This window comes from Eumetopias jubatus, unplaced genomic scaffold, assembly GCF_037043125.1.
Source record: "Eumetopias jubatus isolate StellerSeaLion01/CBP00866 unplaced genomic scaffold, mEumJub1_p1.0 scaffold_12, whole genome shotgun sequence".
NCBI classification, from domain to species: Eukaryota; Metazoa; Chordata; class Mammalia; order Carnivora; family Otariidae; genus Eumetopias; species Eumetopias jubatus.
The window spans coordinates 273,546-287,793 of NW_028274818.1; the positions used below are offsets into that span (position 1 = coordinate 273,546).

Below are 14,248 nucleotides of genomic sequence, written 5' to 3' on the forward strand. Positions count from 1 at the left end.
TCGTAGCCATGTTCCGCGGTGAGGACAGGGCACACAGCAGCCGCCACTGATTTGCTGAATCACCTAATAAAATGGGAGAGGGTGGTAACAATGAGGACATGGTTTAAACCCTAATGGCAGTGAGTTTCAAACATGTTTACATCCCTCCTGAGCAGCTGGGACATCACTGAGTTCTCAGGAGGACCTGGCTTGCGTCCTGAGGGAGGGTCTCCAGCCAGCCCGGGGAGAGCCATCTGGGGCTGGTGGGGGGGGAGGCGCGCTTAGCCGCCCCTCCCCCCTCCCACCTGTTGAACCTCAGCCCTGGTGTTTCCTGACACAGCATTTGGGCGAGCCGTCTTCTTTATCCATGAAGCAGGAATGAGGCCCAGCCGCCCAGCACGGCTCTGAGGCCTGGTCCCTTGAGGGCTGGGAGCAGAAGGGTGGACTGGGCACAGAGTGGTCCAGTTCTGCTTCCCTCCCTGCTTGCTGTTTGCACCTCACAGCGCGAGGATCCCCACGGCTGCTGCAGGAGCCTCAGAACCTGACACATGCTGCGCATCAGACAGCGGCTGGAGTGCATTGCCACCGGCCACCCACAGCCACTCGTCTCCCGAAGCTGCTGGGTGTGCAGCCGCCCCACCCCGCCCGCCAGAGCCCTCAGCCCTTGGCCCTCTCCCAGTGCTGACCCCTGGCCTCCCCTCAGATGGCCGCTCCATCGGTGGGGGGTTATCCAGGTCCTGGGCACTGGGAACCTCATGATTTCCGAAGGGTCTGTCCAGCACTGGGGTATCTATGTCTGTGCCGCCAATCGGCCGGGCACCTGTGTCCCGCGCATGGCATCAGGTGTCCTGCTGGTGAGTCCTGAGGCCAGGTGGGGAGGGCCCTGGGCCCCTTCTCCCCCCATGGGAACCTGCATGGAGGGCAGGAGGTGACAAGACGCAGGGCCTTACGGTGCTGTCCACCCCTCGGCCCAGCAATGCCCTCCCCTCTGCCTCCCTGACACCCGTCCCCACCCCCGGTTTGTCCAGTGGCCACGGTCCTTGTTCAAGCCTCCAGGCAGCCATGTTCGACTGCGCGGCCCAGGGCGTCCCTGATGGGAAGGTGCTGAGTCTTGGGGATAACATTCGGCTGGCCCACGACAACATGTGCCCCAGGTTCCTGTGTCCCACCCCCACCCAAAGTGGGTGCCTTTGCCACCCCAACACACTACCTCCCTCTGAAGTCCCCACAAAGCCCCGGCAAGTGCGCCCCCCAGGCAGCTCCACTGTAGGTAAGGTCCACGCCCAGGGGGCGGGTCCTGCCCCTGGACAGGTCTGTGGTCTCTGAGAGAGAAAGTCCCCTCCTTAGGGCCACCTAACCGGGGCAGGGGGCTGGGCAGGAAGGAGCCCCCGGCTGCCAGGTCTTTCCCTAGCACACTGACGCTGGCGGGGCTCTCAGAGGAGGACAAGGCCATCGACCAATGTGTGGCCGAGAACAGTGCAGGCTCTCGCCAGGCTAGCGGCTGCCTGGCTGTGACAGGGGACCCAGGGCAACGCCCTGCCCCAAGGGGGCTGCAGGGGATGGCCCTCTCCATCTCTGTCATTCCAGTGTCCTGGGAACCACCTGCCCCCAACAGGGACATCACTGGCTATGTACCGACCCTCCGGCCTGTGGGAGGTGGGGTGTGGGTGGGCAGACAGGAATCCCTGGCCACCCCTGCGCCTGATGGCTGGTACCCCTGGGCAAGTTCCTTCCACTCCTCGCAATCGGCAGACCTGGCTGGGTCCTTGCTGGGCTTCTGGGTCTGTGACCCTGGTGTCTCTTCATGCCCTTGCGCCCCTTCTCATCCTAGCTCCGATTTCTGCAGCCCCTTCCCTGCTCTCTGTGGAGACCTGGCTGGCTTCATGCCCCCTTTGTGGAGTGGGGGATGTTTGTGTTGAGGAAGAGGGGTGCTAAGCTGCCAAGCTGCTCTGCTCCTCAGAGACAGCTGGCCCAGAACTCCACGAGGCCGTGGGCGAAGGCAGCTTTGAGCATGTCTCCCCCAGCCTGGCGCCCACCACAGCCGACTCCACCCACGTGCGGGCCTCCTCAGCGGAGGGTGCCAGCCGGGACTCCACCTCCAGGGACGCCTCCACCATGGACCGTGGTGAGTGGCAGCCTCCCCAGCCCCGCAGACCAGCCCATTCCATGTCCTCTGCAGCCTCCGCCGCCCTAGGCTTCTCCACCGACATGGCGTGCAGGCCTCCCGGCTCCTGCCACCCCAGCCGGGGGCCCATCCATGGCCTCAAGCTCTTCCACCAGCTGCTCGTTTCAAGGGACCCCTGCTCCTGCCTCACAGTGTCACCCCTTCCTCTGCACAGACCTGGGTGAGGCCCTGACCCTTCTTCGGCCCCCTGGCCCCCTTCTCCGTGTCCTTTGCCAGGCACTGAGCTTTCCAGCCCAGAAAGCCCTGCGGCCTTCCCCGTGTGCTGCTCTCCGCAGAGCCAGCCGCCCTGTATGAGATCCAGCTCCAGGCATTCAGTGGCTACGGACAGGGTCTCAGCAGCTGTCTCCTGTGTGAGGTGGGGTCCAGTGGGAGGGTGGCAGGCCGGGGGCACGCAGGCCCCTCCCATAGGACCCACAGATGTCAGTTTTCAGGGAGGCGGAGGGGCTGGGCTTTGATGGATGGCACTGTGTCCAGAGTCCAAGGCTGGGTGCTCCTGCAGTCGGGATGGGAGCCCCCCGCTGCCTGGGGCTGTGGTGTCCCTGTGGGCCTCGCGGCTCTGCTGCCCACAGCACCTGCAAAGCTGCTTGGAGACGATCTGCATACTGTGGCCGGGGGCCACAGAGCAGAGAGGCAGAGCCGGCCACCCCTCCCAGAGCTGTGGAGCAGGGCCGGCCTGGTGGGCAGACAGCGTGCCCCGCCCAGGCAGAGGACAGCGGGCAGAAGTGGGCCAGAGCCAGGCGGCTGCTGCCTGTGCCCTCTGCCCACGGGGAGTGTGCTAAGCCGGAGGGAGGCCCCAGGCAGGTCCCTATCTGGGCAGCCTCCTCTGCAGACGGGGTACCAAGGGTGCTCCTCGGCACTGCCTCTGCCTGCCTCTGACCGAGCTGGGGACCACTGAGGTCAGGCTCCGGGGAGAGAAGACCGAACTCATCCTCCAGGTGAGGGGGTGGTTCACCGGCGCGGAGTGGGTGGGGCAAGTGGTGTGCTTGAGGCCCGGAGCTGAGGCCTGACCGTGGCTGGGACAGCCGCCCTTGGCCTAGGGCCCTCCAAGCGGGCTCCCCCCTGATGGCACTAGCTGGCCCACCAGAGAATACCTCCCCTGTGCCATCACCCTGGAGTCTGGAAAGAACCACGGGTCCCTCCGCTCCTCTCCACCGAAGTGCAGGCCTGACCACAGAGGGAGGGAAGACCGTGTGGTTTCTTTGTTCCTCCCTCCCCCTCAGGAAATGGGTGTCATTCTCCCCAACACACTAAAGAGCCTCAGATTAAACCAAGCTCAGCTGGGAGTCATCCCTGACACCGTTACACCTGCCTCATAACCCCGTCCAGGGTATGCTCTTGATCCAGATATGAACCTACCCAAAGACGTATAGTTTCAGGGGTCTCCTCAGGCGGGGAGCAGGGCAAGGGGCTCACCTCTACCTCCCGGCCAGGACCCCTAGTCTGACATCCGTCTCCTTGTGCCTGAGCTGAGACCCAGGGACAGGCAGCCCGCACTTCTCATAGTCTCGAGTGGGCAAGTGGGCAAAGGGAGCTCCCTGCCCTTTGTCCCAACACCATGAAAGTCCTGAACATCTGAGCTGATGGGAGCTGCTTCTCTGAGCAACCGAACAGCCATCTCCCTCTTTCCAGATCCGCAGCCCTGGCCCTGCTGTGGGCGGCGGAGCACCCCTCCCCGTTTGATTTCTATTTTTGAGAGGAGACAGCGGCTGGCGCTGGGCCTGTGGTGGCTGTGAATCCTTCGTGGAGGGAGCAGGGAGGCTGTGGAGCACCCCACCCCTCGGTGCCCCTCGAATGCGGGTGTTGAAGAGCACGTCTCCCTCCCCTCTGCTCTCTGCTGGCCTGCAGCACCCAGGACCCCACTGTCCCGCCTCACCCAGCCCTACCACACCCCGAAGCCAAAGCCCCAGAACGGCCCTCCATGGCTATCCTGTGTGGTACCAAAGGAGGGAGGATCTTGGAGGAAGGAAAACCCGGGGTTTGGAGGAGGACCCCGAACCGTCTCCCTCTGCGCCCCTGCAGAATGCGGAGACCTCGGCACGGCTGGTCCTGCCGCGGCGCATCTGCGCCTTCTGCAGAAGGGACGGGCCGGTTTCGACCAGATGCAGCAGGGGACCCAGGCGTTAAGAACAGGCCCAAACTCTCTCCGCATCCCCGCCAGCTCCTGTCGTTTCCTGACTTCTGACTGGTGTGAGGTGGGATCTCATGGTGGGTTTGATTTGCGTTTCCCTGATGCCGAGCCTCACGTGGAGCATTTTTTCATGTGTCTGTGGGCCATTTGTATTTCTTTGGAGAAATGTCTGTTCATGTCTTCTGCCCAATTCTTTGACTGGATTATTTGTTCCTTAGGTGTTGAGTATGGTGTGAAATTTAAGAAACAGGATCATAGGGGCGCCTGGGTGGCTCAGTCGTTAAGCGTCTGCCTTCGGCTCAGGTCATGGTCCCGGGATCCTGGGATCGAGCCCCGCGTCGAGCTCCCCGCTCCGCGGGGAAGCCTGCTTCTCCCTCTCCCACTCCCCCTGCTTGTGTTCCCTCTCTCGCTGTGTCTCTCTGTCAAGTAAATAAATAAAATCTTAAAAAAAAAAAAAACAAACAGGATCATAGGGGAAGGGAGGCAAAAATAAAACGAGACGAAATCAGAGAGAGGGAGACAAACCGTGAGAGACTCTTAACTGCAGGGAACCAAACGGAGGGCTGCTGGAGGCTGCTGGAGGGGAGGGGTGGGGGGCAGGGTCACCGGGTGATGGGCATTAAGGACACATGAGGGGATGCGCACCAGGTGTTGTACATAAGTGATGAATCGCTGACTCTAGCTCTGAAACTAACAATACATAATATGTTAATTGGATTTAAATTTAAGTGCATAGTTAAAAGAAAAAAAAAAAAAAAAACCCAGCCCCAAACTTCAACCTCTGGGTGGACCTTGACCGAAGTGCTTTGTTGGAAATAAAAAGCCAAATGGAAAAAATAAATTAGGATCTGGTTACTACTCTGGGTTGGAAGGAGAACTCGGAGGACGCCGCGTGCGGATGAAGGAACTGCCGCAGGGCAGTGGAGGCGCTCCGAAGGCCGCCACCCCAGGAAACCAGCACACTACGGAGGGTTCAGTGACCAGGAGAGACCGGAGCAGTACGACGGGAAGGGCCAAGGACAGCTGGGGACCCAGCCTCCTTCCCAATAGTGTCAGACCCTCAGTCATCAGGTCACTGGCTTCTAGAACACCAACTCCACATGAAAGTGCGGGGTCAAAGGCTGTCAATAACCACTGGAAGGAAAGGGGGCACCCAAAGCTACCCCAAACCTGCAGGGAGCACAGGCAGAGCTCCTCCCCCAATCACCCCTGGAACTCCCCCACCAAACTGCCACCACTCCTGCCTGCCAGGACTAAAGCACGAGCCACAGGGAAGTTTAGAAACCATTCCTTTCTTTATTAAACATAGCTTGCAAGTGATAAATATTACAAAGTTTTTTCTTTTAATCCTTTCTCCAAAAATTAGCTTATTATTTGAATCTGTTACTGCTGAAATGCTCAGCAGCATCTGAAACAGATGGGAGTGTATTTGCCTTTTTGAAAACCAGTTTCTGTTGGTCTTAGTTTTTTCATTTTAATTTCCAAACACAATGCAGAAAATCAGAATGAGTTAAAAAAAAAAAAAAGGAAACTTAGAGCCTGTGCAAAAGGGTCTTGCCCCCCCCACCCCCATTCAGAGAGGCCCATCCCGCCCCAGCCCCGCTCCCCGCCCCAACCCTGCTCTGCCCCAGCCTTCACCAGGCCTCAGCCACCTTCCCAGATTCTCTCCAGGCTTCCCCGGCTAGGAGCCTGGAGTGTGGGAGCCTCAGCCCAGGCTGTGGGGAGCCGCCTGCAAGGGCTCACGTGAGTTCTGAAGGAGACAAGAACTGGGGTGCATCTGAGCTCTGCTACGTTGTCATCAAGAAGATGGGCAAGTTCTGCACCCTGCAGCTCACAAAGGGTGTGCGTGACTAGACCACCAGCCCGGGCACCACTGCTCAAGCACCCCAAGGGCCCTGTGGCTGCTTGTGATGGGGTCGAGGGTCTGAGGGCAAAGCAGTCACAGGTCTCCTGATGTCTAGACATCACTCTGCTGCCTCTCCCAAAACCAAAGTATTGGCAGGGGCCTGGCAGCCCTCACGGGCATGGTCACACACTGCACCTCAACATGTAGGTGTCCTCCCTGCATCTTCAGCCCCACACCTTCCCCACCTCAAGCTGTTGTTTTGTAGGTGAGGAAGGAAGCATAAGGTAGAATTTTACACTTGGTGGCCAGGTCATCTCCCCTGTCACTTCACAAACAAGAAAACCGAGACCCGGAAAATGAACTCTACCAAAGGTCACAAAGCAAGTTAGTGGGAAAGCCCGGGGCCAGACCCCAGGTCTCCGGACGGTGCTGCCACCCCACCCCGTGTGCTGTGGCGCTTCACTCTCCACGGCCCAGACCAGGAACTCTAGCTTTCATGGTGACCCACCTCACCCCAATTTTTACGAAGCCGAAAACCGTGTGCAGATGTATGTGGCTCCGTACGTGAGGCTTTCTTAGGATGACTTGTTAAAATCCTATCACCCCTTGATAATCTACTCTCAAAGACCCATGGAACTAGGTTCTTTTTTGGGGGGGGTGGGGTGGGGGAAATCCCTTGCATAAGAAAGCTTGACACTGAATTTTGTTATATAGGTATATTGTATATATGCTGATGCAATCAGAGGAAAAAAAACAGTGCAAATACAGTTACAATTCATAATAATACTTGGTTTCAATGCCCCCGGGAACTGCCCCATTCCTCGGCTACCTCCCGACCCCCCAGCACTTCCCCACAGTATCCACCTAATGCTGGGGTGTAGGGAGGGGGGCAGGTTAGGGTAGGGAGTGGGCTCTGCCAAGGCAGTGCTGGTGACCCGGAGGACTACTCCAGGGCGGGAGGCAAGGCACAAATTAGGGGTGGGTGGTGGGGGAGGTGGCATCTCTAAGGAGGGATGGGGCTGGAGCAGCCGCCAGTCTCAGTGTGCTGGGCCCGGCCCACTCCCCGCCCCACCCTCCACAGCCCTGCCTCCCTACCCCCGCCCCTTCCCCAGAAACCCTTTTGCACGGATCATACACAAACGGGCACATTACAAAATGACATAACACAGTTTCACAATATCCATGGCGAGGGCTTTTTTTTCTCTTTTTCAGGTTTTTTTTTTTTTTCCTACACAATGTACAATTCCTTTTAAATGGATCAAGAAATAGCTTATATACACGAAATGAGTCCTTGTTATAACATCTCGGCAGCAAGTATCATAAGCTAATGAAGGTCTTGTTGGAGGGCAGGGGAGCCTAGGGCTGGGTGGGGTGGGGTGTGGAGAGGAGGGTTAGGGGGAAGGAGTGCTTGGGGAAAGGGGCAAAAGTAAAATACCAAGAAGCATCTTTACAAAGCGGCTCTATAGCTAAGTCCTTTTAAAGGGGAAAGGAAAGGTAACCAAAGCAGGAAAACATTTATCTTTGTGTCTTAAAAAAAAATTGTCTACCATACATACATCCAAAAATGTGGAAAAATACTTATTCCAGGGATGGAGAAAGTCCAGATGCTGTGGTCAAATGACAAAAATAGAAAATGAAAATTAAAAATTAAAAAAAAATTGACAAATGAGGACCTCTGTCCCTCAGCTTTACCCAAGCTTTCCTGCTCATCTACTCATTTTGGGCGTCTAGGGAGTAAGCCACTGTCCATAAACCACGACTTGGAGAGCCTCTGGATACGGAGGAAGCCAGGAAGAACCAGGGGGTCCTCACTCTAATCACCCCCTGAGCTTCAGAGCCCTGGGGGAGAGGATAACTCTGAACAGAGCGTTTTCCTCCCATCTTTAGGCATGAGGTTTAGTGTCTGTGGGCCCAGCCGGGGGATGGAGAGCAACAAGAGACTCGGAGGGACACGAGGTGATCAGTGATGAAAACCTAGAGAAACAAGGAAGACAGAAGAATGGGGGTGGGCAGCGAGGGAGGAGGTGGAAGGCTAATACTTCACCATGATTAAGGAAAACTCACCCCCATCACGAATCCCAGGGAAGGGTATGAAAATGGGGAGGAGTAAGAAATCAAACCTCAGCGACTGAGCAAAGGGCCACGGAGCTGTACTGGCCAATGAGCAGCCTCTGCGCAACTGAGCCGGAGGGGACAGCAGCAGGGAGGGCTCCCCCTGTCCTCCGTCCACCCGTTACCTCAGCACCCTGGCAGGCACTCGGCTGGGCATTCCTTCCCCACTACTCCCCTCTTGTCTACACATCCTACTTCCAAACCCCATTCAAAGGTGGCCTGGCTCCCAGGGAGGAGGCTCAGCTCAGGGCAGGGATGGCCCCCAACCAGACGGTATTGCACATTCTCTGTTCCTTACTTTTTAATCTCAAGTGACAGGCTTGGGCGCCTGGTACCTCCGAGCTGGGGGAGGGGAGACATAACAGAAATGGCACTTCATCGTGGTGGGCGGGGTGGAAGAGGCTAGACAGACCTGCCACAAGGCAAGATGACTTGGGCGGGGGGGAGGGGGGAGCTTCCAAATTCGTGGAAGAGAGAAAAGCAAAACCAAACGATTTATCCAGTGCTTTCAAAGCACAGAGGGTAAAGAAAAGATGTAAGAATATATCTTTATATATATATATATAATTTTAAAATAATCCCAGACCCAGTTTCATAACCCCCTCCCTCTCCCACCACTTACAGTCAGGGGTACCATATTCCCCCTGAAAAATACTCCGAACAGCCCCATCATCATCTGTTACTAGCATCTAGCTTCAGATCACTTCACCACTGGGGGAGCCCAGACACAGGCTGCATCTCTGCTCCTTTATTAAGTGCTCAATGAATTTGGGGGAAGGGAGGAAAGAAAAAACCCAGGGAGGCCCGTAGGGCCAGTATAGTAACCCGCAGTGGCTCTGGGGTATGGGAGAGGGGGGTACTGAGCCTGATCCCGACTCCTTCTCCACCCCCCCAACCCCCAAACTTTATGGGGAAGGTGTGCAGTTTGTGTGTGTGTGTGTGTGTGTGTGTGTGTGTGTGTTAATCTTAAAAGTGCCTTCTTACTTTAAAAAATTATTTAATTTCTTAACATAAAAGTGGGGGAATTTTTCCAGGTGGCTTTCAAGGGCAAACTCATCTTCACACCTCTCTGCTCCAAGTAACCCTTCCCCCCTTCCCCGCACTCTGGCAGCTTCTAGAGCGGCACAGGCAGGTGAGTGAACATTACAGGAGAGCAGAAACCCCCACCTTGAAGGGGCTTCCCTTACCTCAAACCAGCCTGGTCCCTGCCCCCCGCCCCCAGGGTGTGGGCAGATGGGATGCTAACCTCCCCTGACCCCAGAACAGCAACATTGCACAATTCAGTTCATTCTCTACATTAGTAGCTCTTAAGAAAAAGCTGAAAACACAAAAGGAAAATTAATAGAGTTCTGGGGGGGGGGGGCGACAACAGCTACTTTGCACAGAGGTGCAGAGCTGGTTTTAACGAGAGGTGTCTGGTTCTGGGCAGCTGGTACTGCACTTAGTGCCGGACTCCGAGCTGGTCAGGCCTCCCTGCCCTCCCCTCCTGGCACCTGGCACCCAGGGTGGAGGGAAAGACAGATGGGGTCTCACCTGCTGGGAGACAAAGCCCTTCGTCTCCCCACCCCACCCCCAGTCTATCTCTTCCCTCCTCTGTCTCACTTCTAGGACACCAACTAACTCAGTTACAACAGGGCTGCGCTTCCCTCTTGCCAGGAGCAGATTAGGATTAAAAAGGCAGGGGGGAGGGGCAGAATTTTACAAAGCAAGTAAGATGAAATAATTTTGGGCTAGTTGACCTGGAAGAGACTTCCATCTCCACTGGGACCAGGAGAGCATCCAGGAGGCCAGGACCAGCCTCCGTTCCTCTTGGCTTGTCCTCATATGTCCCTGCCCCCTTCTCTGTGGATTAAAGCTTCTCCCTCCAGGATCTTTCCCCTCATTCTCAGAGCCCAACTTCAGTATGAACACTGCCTCCCAGACTGTCCAGACCAGAGACACCCGGGGTTGACATCCTCTGTTTGATGCCAACACCCCACCCCAGGTCAAGTGCATTAAAAATTTCTGCCCCCAACACTCCCAGTCACGTCCCATTGGGGAACCCCCTGCAATGCTCCTGTCATTTATCTGAACGTCATCTGTGTTAAAAAAAAAAAAAAAAAAAAAGGCAAAAGAAAAGAGAAAAAGAAAAATACTGAGGGAAAATAAAAAGGTTTAACCGTCCACTGAACAAAGGGAGGACACACAACATCGTTAAAAATGACAATAATTATAGCATAAAAACTTTAGAAACACGCGTCAGAGGGCTTAGATGTCTCCCCAGGACCTCACTCTGACCTCTACCAGAGGCGAAGAGCACCTCACTGTGAGCGGAAACTGGAGAGAAGACAAGAGCAGCAGGATCGCAGCAGTGGGAGGAAGGGGCGGTGGGGCAGGCGCGCGTTTTCCTGTCGGTTTCTAGGGTCGTCTTCTGTTTCGGTTTTGTTTTCCGTGTATGGTAGGCACCAGCACAGGCACTGCATGCGACGGACGTTGGGGGCGACGGGAGGGGGCAGAGGGTTCGAGGCTGGGCAGCACGAGGGGCGGGCGTTATTTCTGCCCGCTGATGGACTGCGCTATAGACCGGGGAGGGATCATGTCTAAAAGGTACTCCCGCTGTCGGTCTGCCAAACTGGGAGCTTTGTGTCCTCCAATGCCGGTGTTCAAGTACGCGATGTTGACACCTGGACCCAGGAGACAAAAGCGGGGGGGGGGCGGGGGGGGCGGGGAGGGGCAGGCATTAGAAGAGGCGGTGGAACCTTCTGGACCGCGCCAGCTGGGGGCGCAGAGCTGGAGCTGGGGAGGAAGCTGCAGAAGCTGTCTGCACCTGTGCAGACTCAGTGAAGCTTTATGTCAGCGGCCAACGGCCCCTCTGCACCCCAGCTTTTAGGGAGCAAGGTCTTCTTGACACTTCGGTCCTACCAGGAATATAATAAGCACGGTCTTGAAGAGGTGGGAGAGTCAGAAAACAGTGGTGAGGGAGCCTGGGTGGCTCAGTTGGTTAAGCGACTGCCTTCGGCTCAGGTCATGATCCTGGAGTCCCGGGATCGAGTCCCACATCGGGCTCCCTGCTCAGCGGGGAGCCTGCTTCTCCCTCTGACCCTCCCCCCTCTCATGTGCTCTCTCTCATTCTCTCTCTCTCAAATAAATAAATAAAATCTTTTAAAAAAAAAGTTTCTCTATACCTTTCCCTCTGCCCCTTCCCCTACCCTCAAATAAATAAATAAATAAAATAATATCTCAATTTCTGAAGTGGCCAATGGAAATATATTAAAAAAAAAAAAAAAAGAAAAGTGGTGAGAGGGCATTAACCAAAGCAAAGAGATGCACTCACGGAATCTGCTCTGGGTTTGGGGCTGCCGACTGTGAAGCAGCATCCCTCCATTCTCAAACAGCACCCTGCTCTTCTCCCCAAGAGATCAGCAACCACACGCCCAACGGGGCGTACAAGACAGCGAACCGGGAAGGGCAGGGACTGGGCCGTTTTCACTAACAAAACCCCAGTGTGCTGTGTCTTGAATGTTTTTATGAATTTAGCCAACACGTGCCAAATAACAGAGTGAAGGGAGGGGGCCTAAAGAGAGAGCAGAAACAGAAGTGGCAGCTGTCTGCCCAGGGAGCCGGTCCCAGCAGCACTTCTTACCTGGCATCCCGAGGAGGCCACCGGGCACAGAGAGCTGGGGCGCCTGTGCAAAGTTGGAAAGCATGGAACGGGCAGAGGTGGGTATGCCACGCTGCAGGCTGCTCTGGGGCTGTGGAGCCTGCAACGGTGAGCAGACGGTGGATCACAATGCAGCCGCCACCGAAGGGACAAGGGGGAGGGAAGGGTATGGGAGCCCGGAAGAGAATGACTTCCCACCGAAAAAGGACAAGATGGGACCAACAGCTGATGAGCCCTCCCAGAGAACCTCACCTGCCGAAGCGTATGATGTCTCATTATGGTGTCTTGTTTACTGACACTGGACACGGCTGGAGCCGCAGTGGGGGAGAGGGCTGCCTGCTGCTGGAGTCGCTGTTCAATTTCCTGTCGGGAGTCATCAGGTCAACTTGGCGGGACAGTACTCCATTTCCTACCCAGAAAACCTAGAGGTCTTCTTATCTCTAACACTGCCAGCGAGTAGGAGGGATATGGAAAAGGCAAGAGTTGGGTGGGGTAGGTGCGCTAAGATCTCTGGGCACAAGCAGCCAACACTGCTTCGCTGATTCGGGGATCCGTCTGTCCAGGAAAGCTGGTGCTCAGACTCGAGCAGGAGAGGCCTGGGTGGTGGCAACCGGCTGACTGGAGTGATGAACGCCGACAAGTTTACTGAGGTTTTAGTTTTGACTCTTGTCTACCCATTTTCCAGAAGATACGTGATGCTACCCAAAGGGGTCTGATGAGTGGTGGGGTGGAGACGGGATAGAGGAGAAGGGTCCAAGCCTCCCAACACACCCTCCCCTCTCCCGGGTGTCCTGACTCCGCTAACACCACAGGGCAGGTCCACTCACTCCTCTCCCCTGGGCCATGTCACAGTTCTCTCTCTCCACTGTCATTTCCTTGCCAAACATGGACTAGAGAGACTCTGTCTCTCCAAGAGGTTCGGGTATAAACCCCTCCCACCAAAATCCATTTGTTTGAGGAGGAAATGAAGTTGAGTGAATGGAGGGACTTCTCTGGTGCCACTAGGGATGGAAAGCCACATCTGAGCCTTCTGTCCCTCCCCACCCCAGACCACTCTGTCGTTGTGCTCTTGCCCAACCAGAGACAGTCAAATGGAAATGGGAAGCAAACAAACAGGGAACCCGGGCCTTGAGGTACCAGGAGCCGAGGTCGTCGGGGACCCGCGGGGATCACACAGACGACTCCACTAAAACTAGAAAGAACTACCTTTTGGGAAAAGCCAACCTGAGCAGGTGGCTGGTGAGAAGTCAGAATTCTTACCTGTTCCTGCTGTAGGGCTTTAACAAAAGCATTTTTCAGCCGGTTGGTGTGTTCAGCCTTTAGAGCCTTCTTCTGGTTGGAGGTCATACATTGCTCGCACAGAATCTTGCCATTCTTCTCCTGCTTCCAGTGGGGCGTGAAATCTGTGCGGCACTGGGCACAGACAAAGGGTTCAACCCGCAGGAGTGAGGCACAGCTCTTGCCTAGATGCCAACAAAAAGAATCATCAGGGCTTTCACATTCCCCACCTCCTGTTTCTTCATCAAATCAATTTTTCAGAAGATTATTCTGCTGAAGTAAGAAGGAGACTCTACAATTTAGAAAATACTTTTATTTCATTCAATTGTAACAACGTCACCTTAGGAAACTCAGAGCACAGCACCCCGTTCACAGACGAGGAAGCCAAGTCTGAGAAGCGTGGCTGCTCATGACAAAACTGGCCCAAGAACCCATGCTCCCTGACTTCCTCGTCCGCCAGCGAGACAGAAACCTGCTTCATTCAGAGGACACTGGATCCATCCAACTCCACCAACACTTTTGCTTCATAGCATCTTTTTACGTCAGACTGCACTGATCCCCGGCCCAGACATTCACAATTTTTAGCTATCAATGTCTGAATCACTCACTTTGTGATCTGTTTAGAGTCAATACTTTCAGGCACTTTCTTCTACTGTCAGGTGTCCCCCTAAGTCCCCATGTTTGGAAATTCAGGCTTAGCAACTTCTGTTAGTGTTAATACTTCACAGTTTGGTTCAGGGCTGCTTCACAGCTTTTATGTGGTCAGAGTTATCTCCTTCAGTAAGTCTACTTTCTCAACTCTAAGGACTCAAACGGCAGGGACTGAACATGATAATGTAGCACAATGCCACACAAACACGGACATCAACAGTAAGTGTTCTACTCATCAAATTATGCATACATCATGCTAGGCACCGTTGAAAAGAACTAAACAATATACTGCAAAAACTATACAAGATACACAAAATACAGTAAAAATATGAAGCCTAAGCTATATAGACACACAAAAAGCATTTCTGCTATGTTGCTCCCGAACAGCCTCTGAATAACGAATGACAGGTGGTTTGGCAAGAGTAAGGA

General features: G+C 55.1%; 1 protein-coding gene across 5 annotated transcripts in view; it reads right to left on the reverse strand.

Moving 5' to 3' along the window:
* Positions 1 to 6,839: 6,839 nt before the first annotated feature.
* GATAD2B (GATA zinc finger domain containing 2B) overlaps positions 6,840 to 14,248 on the reverse strand; it is an 88,755-nt gene continuing 81,346 nt past the window's right edge. For all 5 annotated transcript variants that reach the window (XM_028090093.2, XM_028090092.2, XM_088016948.1 and 2 more), the window contains 4 exons: positions 13,151 to 13,353; positions 12,143 to 12,253; positions 11,873 to 11,990; positions 6,840 to 10,913 (listed from right to left, as the gene is read on the reverse strand). In XM_028090093.2, coding sequence (XP_027945894.2) covers positions 10,780 to 10,913; positions 11,873 to 11,990; positions 12,143 to 12,253; positions 13,151 to 13,353 — 566 coding nt within the window. In that variant the 3' untranslated portion in view covers positions 6,840 to 10,779. The remainder of the gene's footprint in view (positions 10,914 to 11,872; positions 11,991 to 12,142; positions 12,254 to 13,150; positions 13,354 to 14,248) is intronic.